Source organism: Acanthopagrus latus, chromosome 15 (genome assembly GCF_904848185.1).
Source record: "Acanthopagrus latus isolate v.2019 chromosome 15, fAcaLat1.1, whole genome shotgun sequence".
NCBI classification, from domain to species: Eukaryota; Metazoa; Chordata; class Actinopteri; order Spariformes; family Sparidae; genus Acanthopagrus; species Acanthopagrus latus.
Window position 1 is genome coordinate 24488492 of NC_051053.1, and position 21652 is coordinate 24510143.

The window sequence follows — 21652 nt, forward strand, 5'->3', positions numbered from 1 at the left end:
ACATTTTAGTCGTAATCCGAGAACGATAAATAAACTTTGCACTTAATCACTCATCTTCAGCTGCCGACATCACAGCGTATCAACAGGGATTCAATAAATGATAAAATCTTCCACACCACATCATTAAACCAACATGTCATAATGGAACGGAACAACAGAAACAGCCCACTGGGTTAGTTGCATTGAGATTATTAGATTATGGCTACAATGTTCAAGCTAACAGTCTGAGGGCTATCAGGCACATATTTTAAACACAAGGACAACGTCACGCGAGGAGGACAATAACGTTACCAAGAAAAAAAAGAAGTTCTGAAACTATAAATATCATTTTGCATTGTTATTAAAAACTCAGCCTCATTGACATCCTGCTTCAGTAACGTGTTTTTCCCTCCACACACAACCTTTTATCAAAACACAACTCGTTTGCTTCTGTCTTTGTCAGAATATTGTAAATGATGAAAAGCGGTGAATTGCTGGTTTAATCTTGTGTGATGTTGCCTGGATTATTATATATATATATATTTTTCCAATGAGACATTTACGCACTTATGCACAAAATCAAACTCTGGTTGAGGTTAGGCAAAGTGAATCCTCTTGACAAAAGGTCAGGAAGAGTCTGTGGTGATGATTTATTAAAATTTCCATTAAGATGGGAGCTGCGAGCCGAGGTCGAAGAAATCTTTCACCTCTCTGTACTTTTACATATTTTGCTGCACTGTGATCTTCGTGTTGCTGCGCTGGATTAACGTTTTACTAATTTTCTCAAAGTAAAATCCTTTTTCACACCAGGGGTGATTTTATATATATATATATATATATATATATATATATATATATATATATATATATATATATATATATATATATATATATATATATATATATCACTGTTTTCATGTAGTCATAACATACTGATGTCTTCAGTTCACATACTTAAGCAACATGTCACAAATTTGAAATTAATAGTTTTAATGTGACATGTTTGCAGGAGAGTATTAAGTGAATTCGTATCATATATTTGTCACGTTCCTGGTGTGAAAAGGCTTTGAATGTCTCCGAGATTCATTGCTTTCATCCCAAAATATGATTAATAATTAAGGACATCAGATGAATAGTAGCAACAAGCCGCTTTTTTCAATAATCAATTAAATTAATTGCTGAATTTAAAGTTTTTTTCCCTCTGTTTTGGGCTGTAGTCAGGCAAAAAAATAGCGATTTGAAGACGTCACTTTGAGCTTTAAGACATCATCGTGACCGTTTTCACTATTTTCTGACATTTCATAGATCAAAATCCAAATTAATTAATCAAGAAAACAATCAAAACACCACTCAGTAATGGAAATAACAGTATAGATTATCATTCCTGTTGGACTTTTGGCCAATTAAACTAGTAGAGGATAAAGTGGCCACAATAACATGTTGACATTAACATCAGTGTCTTTCCCGAATTAGCAATCTGATGAATTACACGATCCAGTGGTTGCAAACGCAGGTAAACTGAGAGGATGTTTAAACCTTTAGTGCATTAACAAAACAAAACAAAACAAAACAAAACAAAAGACCTCCGTGATGGTTCGGGCCGAGTTAAAGACAAAGTCAGAAGCATCCGTTCCTCTAGTGGACAGTGTGTTAAGGTCTACAGTTTACGTGTAATGTCTTTGTTGCATCAGTCCCGACCTCGTCAGGAAGGAGGGTACTGCGAGCTACATGTTGCTGCTGGGGTCCAGTTACAGAATCGATATTTAAAACCAGAGCCCTTGATAGAAAAGAGTTACGACAATTTGTACAACAGAGTGACAAGTTGAAACCCCCTCTCTGGTGATGACGGATGTTTTGCTGGAAATATTAACATAGTGCTTTGGCCCAAAGGCTGTCAGACGTCTTTCAGGTAGTTTCCTAACCATTTCATTAACGGTGCCATCGCTCTAACGACTAGGATACTACCACCACGCTGGAAGCTACAGAACAGCACACTGCTCTAAACACACGACAGAGACGGAGACCTGGGATCAGCATCAGTGGTGTTCTGGTAGTTTGGGAAGTCTAACACAGTCATCAATCATTTAAATAGACGGAGAGGTGAGGATCATACCAAAAGAAATGTGAAGGGGGACAAGGGTACTCTGTGTGCTTGTTTATACCTTAAACTACACTACTAAATACCACAATGATATTGTTTTACACTCTTCTTCTACAAAGTCAGCTGGCTGTCGTCAACAGTGTGATGAATAAATGCGTTTGTGTACCAGTGATTCAGCCTCCGAACTCCAAACACCAACACGTGACTCTCTGATCGGTCCTCGTCCAATGAAAGAGAGCTTAACAGAAAAAACTGAACCAGACAATGGCGTCATAACGAGGAGGACGATAGTGTCCGAGGGAGCGTCAGAGCTCTTCGCAGCCGTCGTTCCAGAGACTTTACAGATCGACGCAGTCAGGTGGGTTTTAATCTTATCCACAAACAAACTGGAGTTAAACTGTCGAAAACTGGAGTCTTGGCTGAGTTTCAGTCCACCGAGGAGCTGATGTCAGCAAATTTTCAGCCTTAATAGGTGTAAAGCAGCTGTGTGAAAAAGGTGTGCATCTCACTTACTGTCCTTTGTTTGGTGTCACAGCTGCTACCACCAGCCATTTTGTGCCCCAGCCTCGCAAGTGTTTGTTCGATTCAGCTGGGGACGACTGACGGCGCAGGTGAAAGAAACAAATGAATCGTCCTATGAGATCTGGTTCGCTCCCGGCTGCGGGGAGTTGTCATCGGCCCCCCTCTCTGATTGGTGTTTATAAAGGTCACATGGCATGAGGGGGAGGGGCTGTCCCTGCTCGGCCAACACTGACTCATAAGGCGGCGCTGCTTCCAGCGGGAAGGAGATGGATGCGATGTGTTGCGGCTCCTGCTCCTGCAGTCCCAGAGGGTAGTGGGAGGGGGGGAGCCAGGCGGCGCTGGCCGAGGTCTCTCCGCTGTATGGAGACGGATCCAGACTGGTGTATTCAGGCTGCTCCTCCTGCTCTGCCCCTCGCTGAAAGGGGTCCAGTAGGGAGTAAGGAGGCGGGTCATCTGTAGGGATGTAGATCTGAGTCGATCCTGGGCCGACACACTCATCGTAACTGTGGGAATAATAAAGAAAACATAAGCAATTAGTACTAAGTTGGTGAGACAAAGTTCACATCCTCTGGGTTGTTAGCGCTGACAAAGCAGCACACTGGGAGAAGATTTGAGGGATATATTTAACAATTTTTGGAGCTAGAGTTTTTTCTTTGACTTCCAAGACCTGGATGAAGTCCAATCCAAACTATCTGGGTGGGAGGGACAGTCATAGAGGGAAGGTGTTTCTGGAGATTGGTTGGTTGGTTGTTGAGTCTCTGATCGTCAAAACTACGAAGCTTTGGGTTAGAATTTCAGCCTGAATACTGACCCAGAGTCTTCGTATTAAACAACGTATGCTACTTATCCATCCAGACTGTTTTGGTGTGAGTGATGTTGGTCACAGCGACGTCTACCTTCTCTCAAACATGTTAGAACTAACTGGTACTCGACTAAGCACATCACAACACAGAGGGAATTAATTTTCTTTATATAGCACCAATTCACAACAAAAGTTATCTCATAACACTTTTCAACTGGAGCAAGTCTAGACCATACTGCTGAATTAATTCATTAATTCACAGAGACCCAAAATATCTCCCATGAGCAAGCACTTTGTCTTCAAACAGACAGAAACCCTCGGAGCGGTGCAGGACTCATGGTAGGCGGCCATCTGCCTTAACTCTACTTCTGAAATCTCCAAAACTCCAAAACAAACACCAAAATCTAAATCGATATACAGCTCACAGATGAGAGGAACAAGGTGTAATTTTCATTTGTAAGTGCCTTTTAAGAAATCAACTGTTAAGAAGCACACTGACAAGAAACATCCAGTCAGTTAGCATAAAATCTTGGTGACTTGTTGAGCAGAAACAAACAATTACACCTTGTACAAACGTAATAAAACATTCAGCAGTTTAAACCGAGTCACGAGTTTTGGATCACTTTTAAATGAGCTGCAGCTTTGAGGCTCAGCGTTCTGTGAAGCCGTCTGATGGAGATTTCTCCTCAGCAGCATCATTTGCTGACGATGGCTGATGAAAGCATCGATTATTAGTGACATGAACTCATCCAGGAGATTTCTGGAAGCAGTCCCAGTTTGCAGCAATCCCATTGTCCCAACTCAGACAATGTACAATTGTGTGTCTGCGACGTCAGAGCTGACTCTATGATCCATTATGTGCTGACAGCTGTCCAGTTTCGTCTGTCTCCCCGCGCTGACAGGGACGCAAAAAGGAAGAGAAGTAACCTTGAAAGATATTCTTAATGTAACAACAACAAAGAAAACACAGCCTAAAATATGTCTTAAAAACTTACTTGATCATTCTTACGCAAACATTTGTGATATATTTACTCCGCGTGGAGTGTGTGTTAGTCGCCAACACAAATGCAGTGCCGGACTTACTTACCAGCATCCATCAGTGCATGTGTGCAGAGAATATCTCCTCCAACGAGGTTCATAAAACATACAGACTTTGGTTTCTCCCTGACTGTGTTTAACTCTCCTCAGGAGGTTTGTCTGCCTGTGTTGGACAGTTCAGAGGTTTGGGCTTCATTGCTGAACAGCTTGCTGGGAGAAGATGAGGAGCCAATGTCTGGCTAAAGGACATCTCAGACCAGTGTTATTGGTTTGGAAAGCATTGTTTTCTGGTTTAATACGGCACACAGAGCAGAGCTCCACCTCACAAATGGGCGGAAAGCAGTTTTGAATGCAATTTATTGAAGGCACTTCCAATAATAGACAAATGTGAACAACATAAACCAGCCAGGGAATCTGAGAGGAGCCGCGTCACCCACTTGTCCCAGACCTCTCCTACGGCAGCTAGTTTGTCCATCACACGTCTCGCAGGACTTGACTCACAGTTATCAAACTGTAGCATTCTTGAGAAAGTGTGAAAAACTTTCAGTGGCATTGTGGCATGAAAAAATTGCCCTTCTGCATCCCAGAGACTGGATGCAGCTGTTTGAACCTTGTGCGTGTGCACAAGAGACTTCCGCCGACCGAACCTGCTAACGACTGGTTTAGATGGTTGAGTAGTTCCAAGTGAAAAGGCTAGCAAGCCAGTGACCACAGTTCAAGACTGTGTTTATAGACCAAGTGTGAAACCACTGGATCATTTTGTCGACCACGACATCTCAACATTAGTAAACCTGACACCACTCAATCATTTTGAGAAGATCTCTGGACAATTTCCAGCTTATTTCCGGCTACTTTCTGGCGAAGACACGGTTTTTGAACCTAACCAGATCAGACCTGGTTCGGAGTAAATGATCTGCGGCGCCGTGATTCATTTTCTCCCCGGTCCACCGATTTTGACCTGGACATCGGCTGAAACGAGCGATTTCATTGGTCTATCGTATACTGCTGCAGGCATCTTTTCTTCTGAACAAATGGTCTGCAGTGGTGTTCTCATGTTAATCAGAACCCATAAAATTATTTTTGAAATACATTTCCATGCAAATTCTTCATCTGTGCTTTGTGTGAAAGGGCTTTTTTATTCTGACGATCGAGCTTCATGCACAGAGTCTGAAGGTCACTATTCACGGTGTTGGTTTTAGTTATTTGTTTGAATTTAATTACACTAATATGTTAAACTTAATGTAAATGATTCTTAAATTGAAGATAAAAAAACGCTGCATGTTTCACCAGCATGAAGCCTCATCCAGCAGCCTGCTTTTGTTCTCTACACACAAACACACACACACAAACACAAACACACACTCTGAGCCTGCTTCCTCCTTCCTGCTGGCTTTTTTTTTTTTTTTTTTTTTTTTGGCAGAGTCTCAAATCTCTCCCCTGATGAACTCCTCCAGCAGCCCCAGAGGTCGTGTTTCCACCAACCTCCTCCCTCAGCCGGAGAGAGCAGAGAACATTCAAAACAGAATGAAACTAAACAGAAAAGAGAATTATAAAACCTGTGTGTGTGTGTGTGTGTGTGTGTGTGTGTGTGTGTGTGTGTGTGGTAGATGGTGATGGGGACATAGGAAGCAATAAATCAGAGTAACTCAATCAGCTCGGTGGTTAACTGTATCAGCCTGCTACCACGCAGTGCTGCGAGTGTGTGTGTGTGTGTGTGTGTGTGTGTGTGTGTGTGTGTGTGTGTGTGTGTGTGTGTGTGTTTTACCTCGCCCTCTTTCTTTCCTTTAACTTCTGTTCTTTCTTTTTATTCCGGTGTATTTTCTCCGTCTCCTCTGTGAGGGTGTGCGCCCACTTGCCGGCTATTTTAAAGCCGCGTCAGAGACTCTGAGTATGCGTCTGTGTGGTTTCCTGTTCGATGTGTATGTTTGTTCCAAGACAGGAGAGATATTCTACTTCAGCCGTGATGTGAGGATGAGTATCGTCATCACACACCTCTCCCAGTGACCGGTGATCCAGACATGGTGTTCTGTGTTTTGTTTATCATGTTTATTTTATTACATGTGTGTTAAATAATCAGCAGTTGGTCGTTAAACCAGTTGACCAGTAATATTAGGATCCATCGTGGGTCGTGTTGGGTTATAATGTGCTACAAAGTAACAAATTACGAAACTGAAATAGTTTTTCTCTCGAAACTAGTTATGTAACGTATTAGCTTTGCAATTCAAATAGCATTACTGTAAGAATTTGACATCTTTTCTCTGTTTATTTTAGAAAAGACAAACATATCTTAGACAATATTAGCAGCAACATTGAGTTTTCTCTGTCAGTACTCTGTCTCTTAACACAACAATTTACTTTCAAAAGTAATGCTATCTGTAGGTGTTAGTATGATGTAATAGTTCAAGAATAAGATGAGGAGTTCTGATATTTAAATCTGATAGTGTCTGAGATTAGAGAGGTACAGTTACAGGAAAATATGCAAAAATATATGAGAAAAAAAAATATTGTATGAGATAATAAAGTTACAAAACTTGTAAATTCTCCACTTGTATCACTGTTATTATTATTTCATTGATCTTGGTAACTTTGAGAATATTAACATCAACATTTTCTTCCATTCTCTAATCACAATGACTATAATACCATCATAATCATTTATTTCTAAATACGATCTTGTGAGCTCGTCTTATTCCCAGTATGATCCAGCCGACAAGGGCATGAAGACACACTGCTGCTCCTCTGATAATTGCAGGGAACCTTTAATGTGACTCGCTGGGAGATTTGGTTACTTCAGCATCTCCTTTAATGAAGACACTGTCAAAGCAATTGTACCTTTAATGCAGCATGTCTACAGAGCTGGTTAGCAGTATAATTACTCTTTTTTATCAACATCTTAACTGACAGACTACATTATATCTCACCCTCCGTACACACAAATCAAACGGCCGAATCGAGCTACAAATTTTTGTACTATTTTACGCCGATTGTTTTTTTTTCTGCTTTGGGGAAAACTGACCTTGGACACTCGAGCCCCTGCACATGGCGAGGTGAAAATTGGAGACGGAGGGGAGAGTGTGTGCTGGAGGTGTTACTGAGGTGTTGTAACACGCTGTAAGTCTCTGTGTCTTTGTTCTCTCCGGAGTCATAAGCTCCTCTCGCTCCCCCGCGGCCCTCTGCTGTGTGTGTTTCTGCAGCAGCGTCACACTCGATAATGACTGTGGTGGTTTACACTCGTGTGTGTGTTCTGCTAATGAGTGTGAGCGTGTGTGCGTGTGTGTGTGTGTGTGTGATAGCTAGGTGTGGCTGAGTGAAAATAATTCGTCCCCTCTGAGACACTTGCTGGGAGTTACACAACTGTGTATCTGTTTATCTGTGGGGTTTTTTTTTTGTCTGCTACTCGTTTCTGTCTGAGATTCACACACCTCATTTGAAAAACAAACAGAAGACACAGTTTCTTATGAACAAACATCACAAATCGATCCTTTTCATGGTACGGTTGTCCTAAGAAATCATATTTTTAGGCCCTATGGGAAAAGAAGAGAGAGAAAAATCTGAAGCCAACACAGCTTCAGATGTTTCCCTCTTTTCTTCTTTTTTCTTCATCCTGTCTTTTTTCTAAGCCGTGGACACACTCGTCTAGTGGCAGTGAATGCTGTTTATATAACTTTTAACAAATAAATTGCTGTCAGACATTCTGTCCTGAGATTAAACAGATTTCAAACACGATTCTTGAATGTCTCGAGTGTGTACACACTGTTTATGATTCACTCAAAAATAAAATCTTAGTTAGTGTAACATATTGTTCCACATGTTTCCTAATGATCCTGCAGAAAAGAAGTTGGTAAGACCGTCTTTACCAGGAAAATAAGAAGAAAGTTGTTTTTCACTCATCTTAATGAACCCTCTCTCCTTTAAATAACACTTTATACAATTAATTTGCAATTGTATGTTTACTTTTCTCAACACAATAAGGAAATGTTGTTAACAAAATCTCAGAAAGGTTCAAAATATGAAATACTGGCAACATTTTTCATTTTTAGGCTTGTAATACGGTATGTGTTGATTACAGCAGTATCAGGTCATTATAACCCTCAGTAAGGTTAATGATATAATAAATGTGTTTTAAAATATTTACATATATATAACAACAACTTCTTCTTGTCTTGTGTCTGTCACATTTTTCACATTATAACAGAAATCTAACAAGCTTGTTAATACTAAATTTTTCAAAATATGTAATAAACTAAACATTTTTTTAAATAATTGATGCTGATCTGTTTTTTTTTTTTTTAAAGTTAATTGTGACTGCATGAAGCATCATAATATGTTTTAATGGTCAAGTTTATGCACTTACTTTATTAGGGACAGTGGTCTGGTTTAATACAGAGTGATTTATCTTAATTTTACTAAAACCACAGTGTTTCTCAAACCTCCACAGAGATCCTTGGCTCTCTGCAGTCCTGTGATTTGTACACCCACCTTCCACCCGACCTCCTCTCTGTGACTCTGGCAGCGATTACATGACAACATAATGTAATCTGTAAAAACTGGTTTACAGTCAGCGTTACTTTCTTCTAACAATGATGAGCATCTATCCCCGACCTCAACCAAGTAGCTTTTGTGGACATTTGTCATGATAGTAAAGGTGGTCTAACTCAGACACACACAGGTCATGAGAAAGGGAGGACCTCTGGCACGCGTTCATTCACGGGTTGTGACGCTCTACAGATCTGGACACCGGACAGCTCTCGCTACAGAATGGAGCATATGGTCTCTGTGTGTGAGTGTGAGCATGTGTACAGCTGGCATGTCTCTGCTCTCGACCACTGCGAGAGGCACTAGCCTGTGGAGCCAGAGAACCATATAGATGCTGCACTAACAGGTGTGTGTGTGTGTTATGAAGATCTGACTTCTCAGCATAAATCAGATCACAAGACGAAGCCCAAGGTTGGACTTTAAGATGTAATACGCAACATTTTGTTGCATAAAAATGTCCAAAGACAGAGAGTTGTGTAAGTTGACGTTATAATAAAAGATTCCAACCGTGTTCAAACTTAGAGGAATACGTTGTTTTAGTCAAGGAGATGTTTCGTTTAGTCGCCTGACGATCACCTCCAGGAGAGAGTCAGAGAGGGAGGAAGGAACTGTGACTGAATGGAGAGCAGTGAGTATTATATCCTCTGTGGATCTGTTGGTTCTGAAAGCTCACTGGTGACGGTCCAGCACAAGTACAGAGATAACACATGTTCTATCTGACTGTATTACTGCAGAAAACACAGGTCACGTGACTGTGTTACAGTGTTGTTCCTGAGAATCACGTTTCCACCTCTGCTCTCATCATTCATAGTGTTACACTTTCTCCCTTCACTGTTCACAGCTCGAGTGTTGAAATTGCCGTTAGGCGTCCTGACATGAGCGCTCTGCTCCTGTCTCGACCGCTGGTGTCATACAGTGTGACACAGCAGCAAGCTAATCGTTAGTAGCACCGCTGTTGCCAACAGTCAGTCGATGATGCTGCCGAACAGGTAATCTAATTAAAGAATCCTTCGATTTTTGTCACGTAGCCTGTTGTGTGCGCATGGCTGCTACCATCTGAAAAACAAATTATATCAGAAGCTCTTTGGTAATGTACTGCTGCAGAAGAAGAAGATGCAGAAGAAGAAGAAGAAGAAGAAGAAGAAGAAGAAGAAGAAGAAGAAGAAGAGGAGGATGAAACACTCCTACCTGAACACACTGCAGGCTGAATTTATGTCTGTGAATACATGCATGCATTAAGGTCTGAACTGAGATTTATAACTTTGTTAAAAAAAGTCATTTTTTGGCCAAACAACATTTTATTCAGCTAAATGAAAGATGACATTGCTCTTTTGCCAATTTTTCACTACAGCTAAGTCACTGTATGTCACCGCTGCTCCAGAGTGGACAAAAATATAAATTAATGTCGCGTTTAGAAGATTTGATTATGGTTTAATACAAGTAAAACAACACTGGATGACATGTTTCTAAAGTTTGCGAAACAGTTTAGCTCCTGCCATATGATCTTTATAAGCAAGGTGTGTGAGTGTGTGTGTGAACGTTCGTCTGTGTGTGTGTGTGTGTGTTGTCTGTGCCAAAGCTTGCAGAGCATCTCCCTGAGAGGAAGCAGAAGCTTGCGGTCTCCACAGGTGAGCTTCTGATCTGTGAGTGTGAGTTTTCCTGGGTGTGTGTGTGTGTGTGTGTGTGTCGGAAGCGTTACATTCACAGTCTCAGTAGGTGAGCTGTTGATCTGAGTTCTCTGAGTTTCCCTCAACCATCTGTGGCCCGTGCGATCACACACACCCACCCACCCACACACACACACACACACACACACACACGCTCCCTGCAGGATCATCACATGACTGCAACTACCTGCCTGTTGACAGCGTACCAAACCACGACGCGCCAGCGTTATGGTAAACAAAATGCGCGATTTATATGTATGTATGTGTGTCCTTTTCTTGTGTGTGTGTGTGTGTGTGTGTGTGTGTGTGTGTGTGTGTGGTTTGGCTGTCATCCCATCATCCGGGCCAGAAAGTCCGGCTCTCACACAGGCTGTCCAGAACACTCTGCTTCCCTGCCAAAGTACTGACGTAGCAAGCTAGCTCCCCTTTCCTTCTCCTCTCCTCTCCTTTCCTTTCTTTCCTTTTCTTTCCTCGTCTCGATGCCGTGATGTCTCACTGCTCTTCTCTCTCTCAGGTTTCTGCTGCTGAGGGGAGAAGACACACCCTGACTGTGGTTTCTGTCCTGAACTGCTAAAAGGCAGGTCCACGGGTTTTCATAAACATTATGAATGGATTCATTAGACGTCTGGTGGGAGCTGTGATGGTGCACTGGAACATTTTCTTGGCCAACGTTCGGCCCTGCAGCATCAACCATCATTTAAACACCACAGCGAAACTCAACCCTGCTGCTGAGCAGCTGTATCGCTCCACGCAGCATGGATCTTGCAGCACAGCGCACTTTGTCTCTGTTACAAGACAGGACCAGGAACATGACAGGAGCTTTGGTTCAGTCGGCAGATTACAACCTCAGCAGAGACCTTCAGCCTTGGGTTCAACATGATGAATGTGAATGTGTAATGCTATTGAATCAGCATGAATCAGGATCCATGTGGAGCCTTTCCTACAGTGATGAGGCCTCACAGAATTTGATGTACAGTTTGTGGAATAAAACGGCTTTTGAGTGAGGAAGAAAATATCAATATCGTTTTAATCCATGTTCACTTGTGTTTGGTGAACGGCCTCGATAATCATGAGACTAGGCGTGAATAATCTGTGAGAAATGGCAATGGCTGTTTCTTCAAACCTCTGATCTGTTGCAACCTTACGTTTCCTTTGGTCCAATTTTCTATTTCTTGTTTTACCAACGTGCTGCTTACAATCTGATTCAGTTCGGGCACAGAGATAATAAGTCAGTGTTAGCAAAAGATCATGTTTTGGCTTTATAATACCAGTTGTGGTCGAAAGAATGACAGCTGAAGACGTCCTGAGGTTTCCTTCAAAATATCCAATGGTTTCACGCTTACGAATGATGAAACACAGTCTCAAACTCCATAATTAAAAACGTTGGTGAAATCAGCGCAAGAAAATGTTAAACAGGAATTCGCTGGGTACCCATAACCTTTCATATCGATGATAAAAGTCGTTAAGCTGCAAAAATGTGTCAGCTGGTGATCGGGGACCTCAGAATGTCTCAGAATGAATTAAAAGAAAATACAAGATATTATCCAACAATCGATCGATTTAGCTGAAGTAGGTGAGCAATGAGGAGACACACACACACACACACACACACACACACACACACACACACTGCAGGGGAGGGATGTATGTGAATTATTAAAGTTGCCAATTAGACCGGTTGACATTTAGATCAAAAACACCATGACACTGGCCTTTAGCGAGCTCCTTCTTCCTCCGATTCTCTCTCACGCACGCACACACACACACACACACACACACACACACACACACACACACACACACACAAAAACACAGACACATACAATGCACACAAACACTCATTCCAGCACCTTTACAAAGGGCACGGAGGGTAACAGTGCTCCTTAATAAATGAATTACTACAGAGGAAAGGGTCAAACCAAGTGGAGTGAGAACAGCGGGGGGGCGGCACGGCTGAATGGTTAGTTACATTTTGAAATTTGACATTTGACATGACAGGAGGAGGGTCTATAGTGAAGCTGGTGGTGGGTGTAGACAGTTCAGGCTCAAGATTTTCATTTAAATTCAATTACTTTTCTAGCTCAAGTATTTGTCTGTATGTACTGTATGTTGCTATTGGCTTACTTCCTTTTAGGGCAGAAAGTAGAATAATACACCTGCAAGTAGATCCAGCAGCAACAACATCTATTTATGTGAAATACTTCTAACGTTTCTGGCAGAATAAGTCTCCACATGAGCACTTACCGTGGTGGTGAGTCGGGGTACAGGTTGTTGATCTGTGACAGAGTGTCTCTGTATGAATCGAAGTCTAAACCAGGAGGAAAGTCCTCTAAGCAGGTAGATCTCAGCTCTCCTACTGAACCTCCGTAGGAAAAACCGTCCAGACCTGCAGAAACAGAGACACGGAGTAACATCCGGGCAAAAAAAACAAAAAAAACATAATGGATGCAATTTTTTTGCAAACAGCACTCTAGCTGATGTAAAGAAGCACCAAATTAAGCAGATGAGGTAGTTCATTTTTTCTATCGATCCATTTAAAGTCCTGGCAGCAACTATTGTCTAATATTTGCTTAGTGCCTTGAAATATTTACATTCCCTTGGGAAACCTGCTTGAGATTTTGGAAGCAAGTAATGCGCACGATACTGTGGGTGTAGTGAATTTCAGAGGAGAAGACAAGACAAATGTGTGGGGGTGTTTCATCAGTTATACGAAGCCCCCACATGAGAAATATCCTGAATCAATGGGCCTGAAAAATTACAATCATATAATCTTAACAGTGTGATACAAGCTACGACAGAGTTTGTTTCAAAATGACTTCATATTCTGGGTCATCGCTCCACAGATTGCTGAAAAAACCTAAATGACACTTGGAGGAGAAGATGCATCAGGTCACAAAGTCAGAGCCGCAGACTGACCGTAGCTCGCTCGGAGGTGAGGGTTTCGCAGTCGACTGTCTTTGCGAAGGCTGCCGACAATGATGGTGATGCAGGAGAGGAAGAGGACCAAACCTATAACGATCCCCGCCACCACCAGTGGAGACACCAGGAGAGACGCCTCCCCTCCCGACTCCCTCTCACTCCGGCAGTCTGGGTACTCCCCATGGCTCTGGTTGGAGCTCACTGCAGGGGGAAAGAGAGATCGAGGTCAGGCTTGAGTGTTTGTGTTCCTGTGTTTGTGAACATGTACTGTATGTTCGGAAAAATAGGGGACAGATAATAACAAAAGCCTTGTTTCCACCAATCAGTCTTGTTACTTCAGTTATTTCTGCGTTTCACTGGTCAGGAGAACCGTTTCGTACCGTCCTGTTTTTTTTTTAATCCCCCTACTGTTGAGGTGCACCAACTCTCAGAAAACTGAGGGTCTCACCTCTTTTAAATCAAGACTTAAATCAAGGCCTCTTTGTCTGAAGTGTGCAAAACAAATAAACCTTCCTTAACTAGCACACTGATGCGATATAAAAAGGTGGAGTTATAACGCTGCAACCCGCCGATCGGTCGGGCGGAGCAGCCGGAGTCGTCTCGTCCTAGTCAAGGATCTCACCTCTGTCTCGCCGTGTGCAGCCGTCTCCAAAGCTTGTTTCCTTGTCGTAATTAAACTAAATTAATAAAAATCAAAACACATTAATAAACAAATTAACTGTCTGTCTGTCCGTCAGGCCCGATGACGCCGGTGCATCTGGAGGTCGTGTTACATAACCGCCGCCTTGCCCAGCGCACATCGTATCATCGAGGACTTATTCCATTTCAGTGTGTGACAGATAATTAGAGCTGGAGTCACACAAACACACACACACACAAACACACACACACAAACACCAGCTCGCTCTCAGTCACCATCATCATTAGATTACAGAACGATGCTGCTCCCCTCCATTTCTGTTTAATGTCTCATCTGTCTGTTTGCGCTGCCTGTCCACCCTCTTCCTGTCTGTCTTCCTCTTTATCCGTCTTACTGCCAGTCACTCTGGATCCGTCTGCCTACATATATATCACATCTGAGAGGAGAGAGAGAGAGACTACAACTTGTTTTTCGCTCTTTCGTTTTTGATGTAACCAAAATGTTCTGCTGTCCAGCCTGTGTTTTATTTTCTTCTCCTCTTCGTTGCATGTTTACTCGTAAATATGAGGGGAACAAAGCTGCTTTAAAAAGTTTGACCTCGTGTCATGTCACTAGATCAAGATTACAAAATACTCAAATCAGGAGGAGAGTCATTGAAAGGGCGAAAGGTTAATCCTGTGTTGTATGAGTCAATTCTGTAATGTTGGCAAAGTTAGGTACAGGACACGTCGGCATCAAGGACGACTGGAGCATTGTTTGGAAGGGAACAGCTTAGTGCTCTGTATTAATAATGACAAGGACAAAAGGAGGAAGTCAGATGAGGTTGTAATAGAGTAACAAAGCCTGTATTGGGAGGAGATTAGGGTGGACTGGATTACCAAAACGCCAGACTTCACTGGAAAATGGGAGGTTGCTGTTCATTCCCAGTCACTGTCATTTCCTGATGACTGTTTATTAATGTGACCATGACAACTCAACCGAGGTCATTTCAAACAACAGTGATAACGTGTTGTGAACTTTGCCGAAAGTCGGATCAGAAAACACATAAATAAACTAAATGTTTTGTCATTTAGAGGTGTGATTTGTGGGAAATGGTCAGATTTTGAAGGTAGCTCCGGACGTCTGGACACTTCTGGACCGTGGAGCTTGTTGTGGCCCAGTTGGTTTAAATAGTTTTCGTGTCTGGATGTCGGACGTCTGTTTACAGGCACAACAGGTTGAATATCTGAACCTTAAGCTAGGACACTTTTTGGATGTTTGATGTTTGACGTGGAGCCAGAACTCATTTATCTGAAGACATCTAACACCGGTCCAACATCTGAACCAATCTTACTGCCGGTAATGAACTAAATGAAACACAGTGAAACGCAGATCGTCAAGAGGCCCAGAGGGAAACTCCCTCCTCTGTGTTAGATGACATGTTTCCTTCTGTCTCTCTCTCTCTCTCTGTCTACCGCTGCTCTGAATACAAAGCAGCAGAGACAATCAAAATCTCAAAATGATTTACACTCACAATATCGTTTTCATTTCAGTCTCCGTGCTTCTCTATTGCTCATTTCTCGTCTCTTTCCCCTCGCTGAATGTCTCCGACTGTAATTCTGTTGTCTACAGTAATATGGTTTCACACAAATTCCCGAGAAGAGTAAAATGTTCTCTCACCCCAAACGATCCCCAGCAGACCTCCCTCCTCTCTCTGTACCGTCTCGTCTCTCACGCACTTCTTTGTCTCCTCTTTCTCTCTCCGCTAATGTGATTTTCTCTTCATTTCGCCCTCTCATCTCTCCCTCATAAACTCCATTTTCTCTCGTGCTCTCCAGAGAGAACTCGCAGAGAAATCTATAATTATATAGATTTAAAATCACATTAACCTCGCTCCTCTGTAACATTAGCACAAAGAGGCACACATACGTGCACACAGAGGCAAACTCATAGTAATCTTAGAAGCTACTCATCCAAAACATTATTCTTGTTTCAGGCGTGTGATGGCAAAATGTTCAGACATTCGTAGTCCGAATCCTATTGATTTCCATCAGTTTTGATCAGACTTTTGATCCAACACCATCATCAGGTCATCACATTTATTGTTAAGTAGCATATGTTAGCATGCAAACATACATAACTGAGACGGTGAATATGTTTGTAACATTCAATCTCGTGTCCCAGAGCTTCTCCTGTATGTAACTAAATGGTTTTTATCATGTTGTGATGTGAAACGTAACAGTCACAGGCGGTCACGGCTGATAGCAGGTGCACAAAGTGCAGGATTTTCACTCCAAAGACCTGAGCAGACATCCTGAGTGCCGCCTGTGGTTCGGTTTAGGTACTGGGCTCTCAAAGTGGGACCCCCAGGGATCCTGGAGGGGCTTCCAGGGGATCTACCCACCATAAAGGGGAATAATTTATCTTCACTTTGACTCCACCCAGTTGCATTTTAGTCATGAGTTTCCAACATACACTGTCATAAAACATCTAAAATTCTCATCAGATCAGTGACCCCTTCTTTTCAAATCGTATCAAACCTGGCTATAGTGGTTTAAATTGTGTCAGTTTTGTGTTACTTGGCATGAAAATGTTCAACAAATTGGTCAACACATTCTGTTTCAGGTCACTACAGAACTTTTTCTGTGTTTAACCAGACCACAAATCTTTCCCGTGGACTAACCATGTCCTGAAAGAGGCTAAACATGCAACACCACAACCAAAGAAAGTTTAATAATACTGTAGTTACAGAAGGAGATATATTTCTACTCTCCATTATCTATAGAAAGTATGATCCAGCTGGTTTAATGTCTGCCTAAAAAAATGTATTACTGTCGCTGAAATTGGTTTTACATATACATAATCCTATCATGTATGGTTTCTGCTACAGTAGACAGATATTAGAAAGACATTTTTTAACATTTTAAAATTGGAGTACCGTGTCCCGGCCATCAGGTCAGAGAATCCAAAACCTTGTCCAACAATCCCATCTGGTTACCATCCTTGAACCTCTTATAGATAGATATGATATGGTATCATAGATTGAAATTGTTGGAGGGTAAAGGAGACACACCAAATACATCTGTTAAAATAATTTCAACAACATTCAACAAAGTGTTAGAATCATTTTTACACAGATTTTTATGTAGCCGCTTTAGATTTTGTCTTATTTTGCATGTTTTACTCAAAAACATTGACGTTATTCTCTATAAACACAGGTCGAACAACCAGAATAGACTCTTTTGATGCCTAACATTCACTGGAGTGGACAGATACATTTTCAGTCAGGATAATATTCAAATCATGACCGGTGAATACTCAAAGTCATGGGATATAAAATGGCTTGATCTGATCTGATTATACCGAGGTCATGTTGGTCTTTCTGATCTCTGCAGTTACAGGAATGATCACTTTTTGCTTCATCTGCAGCTACAGAAACACACACACACACACACACACACACACACACACACGCACACACACATGCACACACACACACACGGGATATGACATAATATGTTTGACTGATGGTTTGAAACTGTATTTCTGCCCTTTCATGTAAATTGTGGCCGTTTGATTAAACAAATTGTTGTGCTAATTTTAGGCGTTCCTTGAAAAACTGAAAGCAAATAGATCTGACACACAAAGTCGTTCTAATCTATTTTCAAAATGGTGTAAAACGCTGTGTGCAAGATTACTTTGACGTAATATTTGCCTTTGTGCTGTTGGAAGTGTTGGCAAGCCACGGACTCTCCAATGACTCGTCATATTTGTATTTCTAGATTGTTTTCTTTATGTGTGCAAATAAATTGTCTGTGTGTGTTCTTCTGTTTGCCACAAATTGAATTAAGAGATGGGATCACTCTGGTATAAACCAGTCACAATGCCAAGGCAGGGATGAACTCTACTTTCTTCTGTTATCAAAACAGATGTGACCACTTCTCACAGGCGAAGATGTGTTTTGTTTTGTTTTTATACGTGCGTGGCTGCATGAGCTCATCCTCCCCTGCAAGGCCACTGGACAAAACTGGCCGGCAAATATCTTTTTTGTTCTCTGCACTTGATGATTTAAGACAGAGGTAGGGAGTTTAAGAGAAACAGTGGAGAGAGGAAGACGAGCACGCAATAATTTCAGAAGAGCGAGGAAGCAACACAGAGAGAGAGAGAGAGAGAGAGAGAGAGAGAGAGAGCAGGAAAGATTGTAATAAAGGGTGATAGTGTTATATTTCAAAACCCTGAGGGGACTGGACCCAGCTGCAGAGAGAAAGCAGAGAAAGAGGAGAGAAATTTGTATCCAAGTACGTGTGTGTGTGTGTGTGTGTGTGTGTGTAGTGTGTGATGGTTGTAGTGTAAAAATAGTAGCCCTGTTTGCCCATTGCATGAAATAAATCAGGGTAAATGATCAGAGGGAAGCAGGTTAACAAGAAAGCTATAAATCTTGAGACATCCAGGAGGGGAAGATGTCATAAATCCTCTGAGCATTAACGGTGTCGCACATTGTTTGTCTTAGAGAATCTGCTCTGTCTTCCACATCCTCAACTGTCATTTCAAAGCTTGGATTTTGGTTTATCGTGTGTGTGTTCGAGTGTGTCAGCTGAGAAGCCAGATCGTTAAACAACTGCCACATGAACACACACGATGAGTGAAGCTGAGATCTATGAAAGCTCCAAAATCTGGAAAATAAATCAGCTATTTCAAGACAGACGTAGCGCCTTCATAAAGCAGCGTGTTTCTGATGCTCAGCTTGGTAGGGAGGCAGTGTCTTGCCCAAAGGCACTCCAACTGTACTCGTGCTCACAGGCCTTCTGCGTGAGCAACACGCTGTGCCCGCTAATATGACAGAGTATATGGTGCACGCTCATATATAATGAAACAGCAGCAGTGGTAACTCACTTTGACAGCTTGTCACTAAAGCTTACTGTTGAACTGGCGCCCACCTCCTGCACCATATGTACCATACAGTGTGTGACAAAAAGCCACTTCATAATCTTGATGTTGACACCAGCCTCAAGCCAAGTGCTGACCTGGGGCTTATTTAGTGTAGTTAAATGTGCATGAGCTCATGCCATTTGTGTTCTCTGCTTTTTTTGTGTGTCTCCACACCAGAAGTTGTTGTAACTGTGAGCAGAACCACAGATTTTAATCATCTTTTGTGAAAAAACCTACAGCATGGTATTTTTCTTCTCAGCGGACAGACGTGACCTGGGAATATGGTTTGAGTTTTTGATTATTGTCATGAAAAATTTGACTTCAGCTTCACTCAGTGTCATCATTGTCGCTTATTTTGATGCTGCAGCAACATTCAACAATGTAGAAACAGAAGAAGAGATCAGATCTGCAAGCGAGGAAAAACAAGAGGCTGCATCGGTGTGATCATGTTGCCACAGATACTCATGAGTGGTTTCATTAATATCTAGGAGGTCTAATTTGAGTTACACATCTATGAGTTTGAGGGCTTTTCACAGCATATTGGTCTATAACTTCATGCCACAAATTCTCAGTCTCAACCTGTCATAAACAGCAGCTTGGTCATCGGCCTTAAGGTCCAAATTATGATGCTCTACCTACTATAACCTTGCGGGTTGATTGGATTTGGAAAAAGATCATACTCTGGGTTAAATAACTACGTTAAGTCATACGAAAGTGATGTTACGTCACACTGAGTGTTGTTAGTAACAACATTTATAAGTTAGTCATTTATGTACGTTAACATAACTTCAAGGGTATTAACAATCCACCCACCTCCCAGCTCAGAGTTTTCTTTATCCTTCTTCTTCTTTCTTTGTGTTTTTTATACTGGTGTACTAGTATAAATAGACAACAGCTTAGATAGATATAGCGATAACTGCTGCTGCACATACTGGAGCCTGTGTGGTGGCCGTATGCAGCGGGCTGCAGCCAAAGTTTGGAAAGAAACTGTTTTGTTTACAGCCTCATTTATTGAATGAATGGAAAGATGCAGTTTATTGGTGGTCTACATGCAGCCTGTCTCTCTGCGAGTTCACAAAAACAGATCAACATATAGGTGCCTCGTGTGTGTGTGTGTGTGTGTGTCCATTCAGATTCGGTAGTCATTCATTTTTGCTGGTCACAAACTATAAAGGTTAAGAGCCTGCGATATCGACTGCTGCTGCGCGCGCTGCATCACTTTGTACATTAGCCGCATACATTATACAGAAGCATCAAGCGGCCTCTCAGATTCGTTCTGACAGCTTGTCATTATGAGTTACGACCACCTTCCCTTCGATATGAAATATACCATAGTGCCGGCTGACTGTACATCCACAGACATCGAGGCAGAAAGGGTTTCCTCCTGGCAGGATGTTCGATAACGGACGACAACAAACTCGACTTAAGCCAACGGCGGCATTAACATTGACTTTCAGGGCGGCTACAAGAGGAGGAACTTGAGGAGTCTTAAGGGACTCAGACCACTGTTTCTTAACAGTCTGCAGTTTACTCTCTTTGGTAGAGTATGACAGTGATTGTGCTCACTTGAGAGTAATCAAAGTGTGCACAGTTCTCTCCCTGATTGAATATATTTTGTTGAAGTGTTTCTTGCATATGGCTCCAAACATGGGGCACAGAGACGATGCTACATGTATCTAACAAACAACACAGACAGGGATGTGTTGTAAACCTTCAATTGCCCTTCATCTACTAATCCATGTCTCCATCTCTCTGTCCTCTATTGTTCTTCCTCCTTCGCCCTCTTCCTCATTCTCCCCTTCAACCTCTGATCTCTCCATCTCCTCACATTCTTCACGCTGCGCTTCAGCAGGCGCTGAACGTTCACAGCAACCCAACAAACCACTGCAGACTTTCCTCTGTTGATAGCTGACAGCTGGACTGCTACCATCCCTCCCACACACACACACACACACACACACACACACACACACACACACACACTCCTGAGACATCAGCATCTCCTTCAAGGTCAGGACAGTCTTCAGGCTCTGTTTGTACACCGAGTTAATCATTAAGAATTATCTGCATAGTGGAAGCTGAAACAGTCTGTCAGCTGTGTTGTGAGCGATCGAAAACAGAGACGAGATAAAGATTGATCAGTGCAGAATGATAAAACAAAATAAATTCTTCGTAAATTACATTTAGATTCAAATTTATATCAGCTTCAGTTTATTTTCAGTTATTTTCTCTCTTCACTTCAGTTTGATCTTAAAATATTTGCTCTTTCAACAAACAATTACTTATTTTCTGATCGGACACTGATGCATAGCTATTGTCATGTAAAGTACCTCATAATTGTACTCAATTTTACCCATCGACAGTCCATCACTGGACCAAAGGAAGAGCTTCCAAGGGCAAGCAAAATCTTCTCTAACTAAATCTCTTTCTAACTGAGAGCGACTGAAGATACATTTCGTAGGCTGTGTAAATATATATAAATATGTAGTGACTGATTTATTTGAGTCAGTTCGGCTCTGTATGTCAGAGAATCTTGTTTA

The 21652-nt window shown here is 41.9% G+C and overlaps 1 protein-coding gene across 1 annotated transcript in view; it reads right to left on the reverse strand.

Moving 5' to 3' along the window:
- Positions 1-891: 891 nt before the first annotated feature.
- The window catches only part of bean1 (brain expressed, associated with NEDD4, 1), a 47308-nt gene continuing 26547 nt past the window's right edge, over positions 892-21652 (reverse strand). Inside the window, exons 3-5 of the mRNA XM_037123903.1 lie at positions 13562-13765; positions 12890-13031; positions 892-3105 (exon numbers count right to left, since the gene is read on the reverse strand). Of these exons, the coding sequence (XP_036979798.1) occupies positions 2715-3105; positions 12890-13031; positions 13562-13765 (737 nt within the window). The 3' untranslated portion in view covers positions 892-2714. The remainder of the gene's footprint in view (positions 3106-12889; positions 13032-13561; positions 13766-21652) is intronic.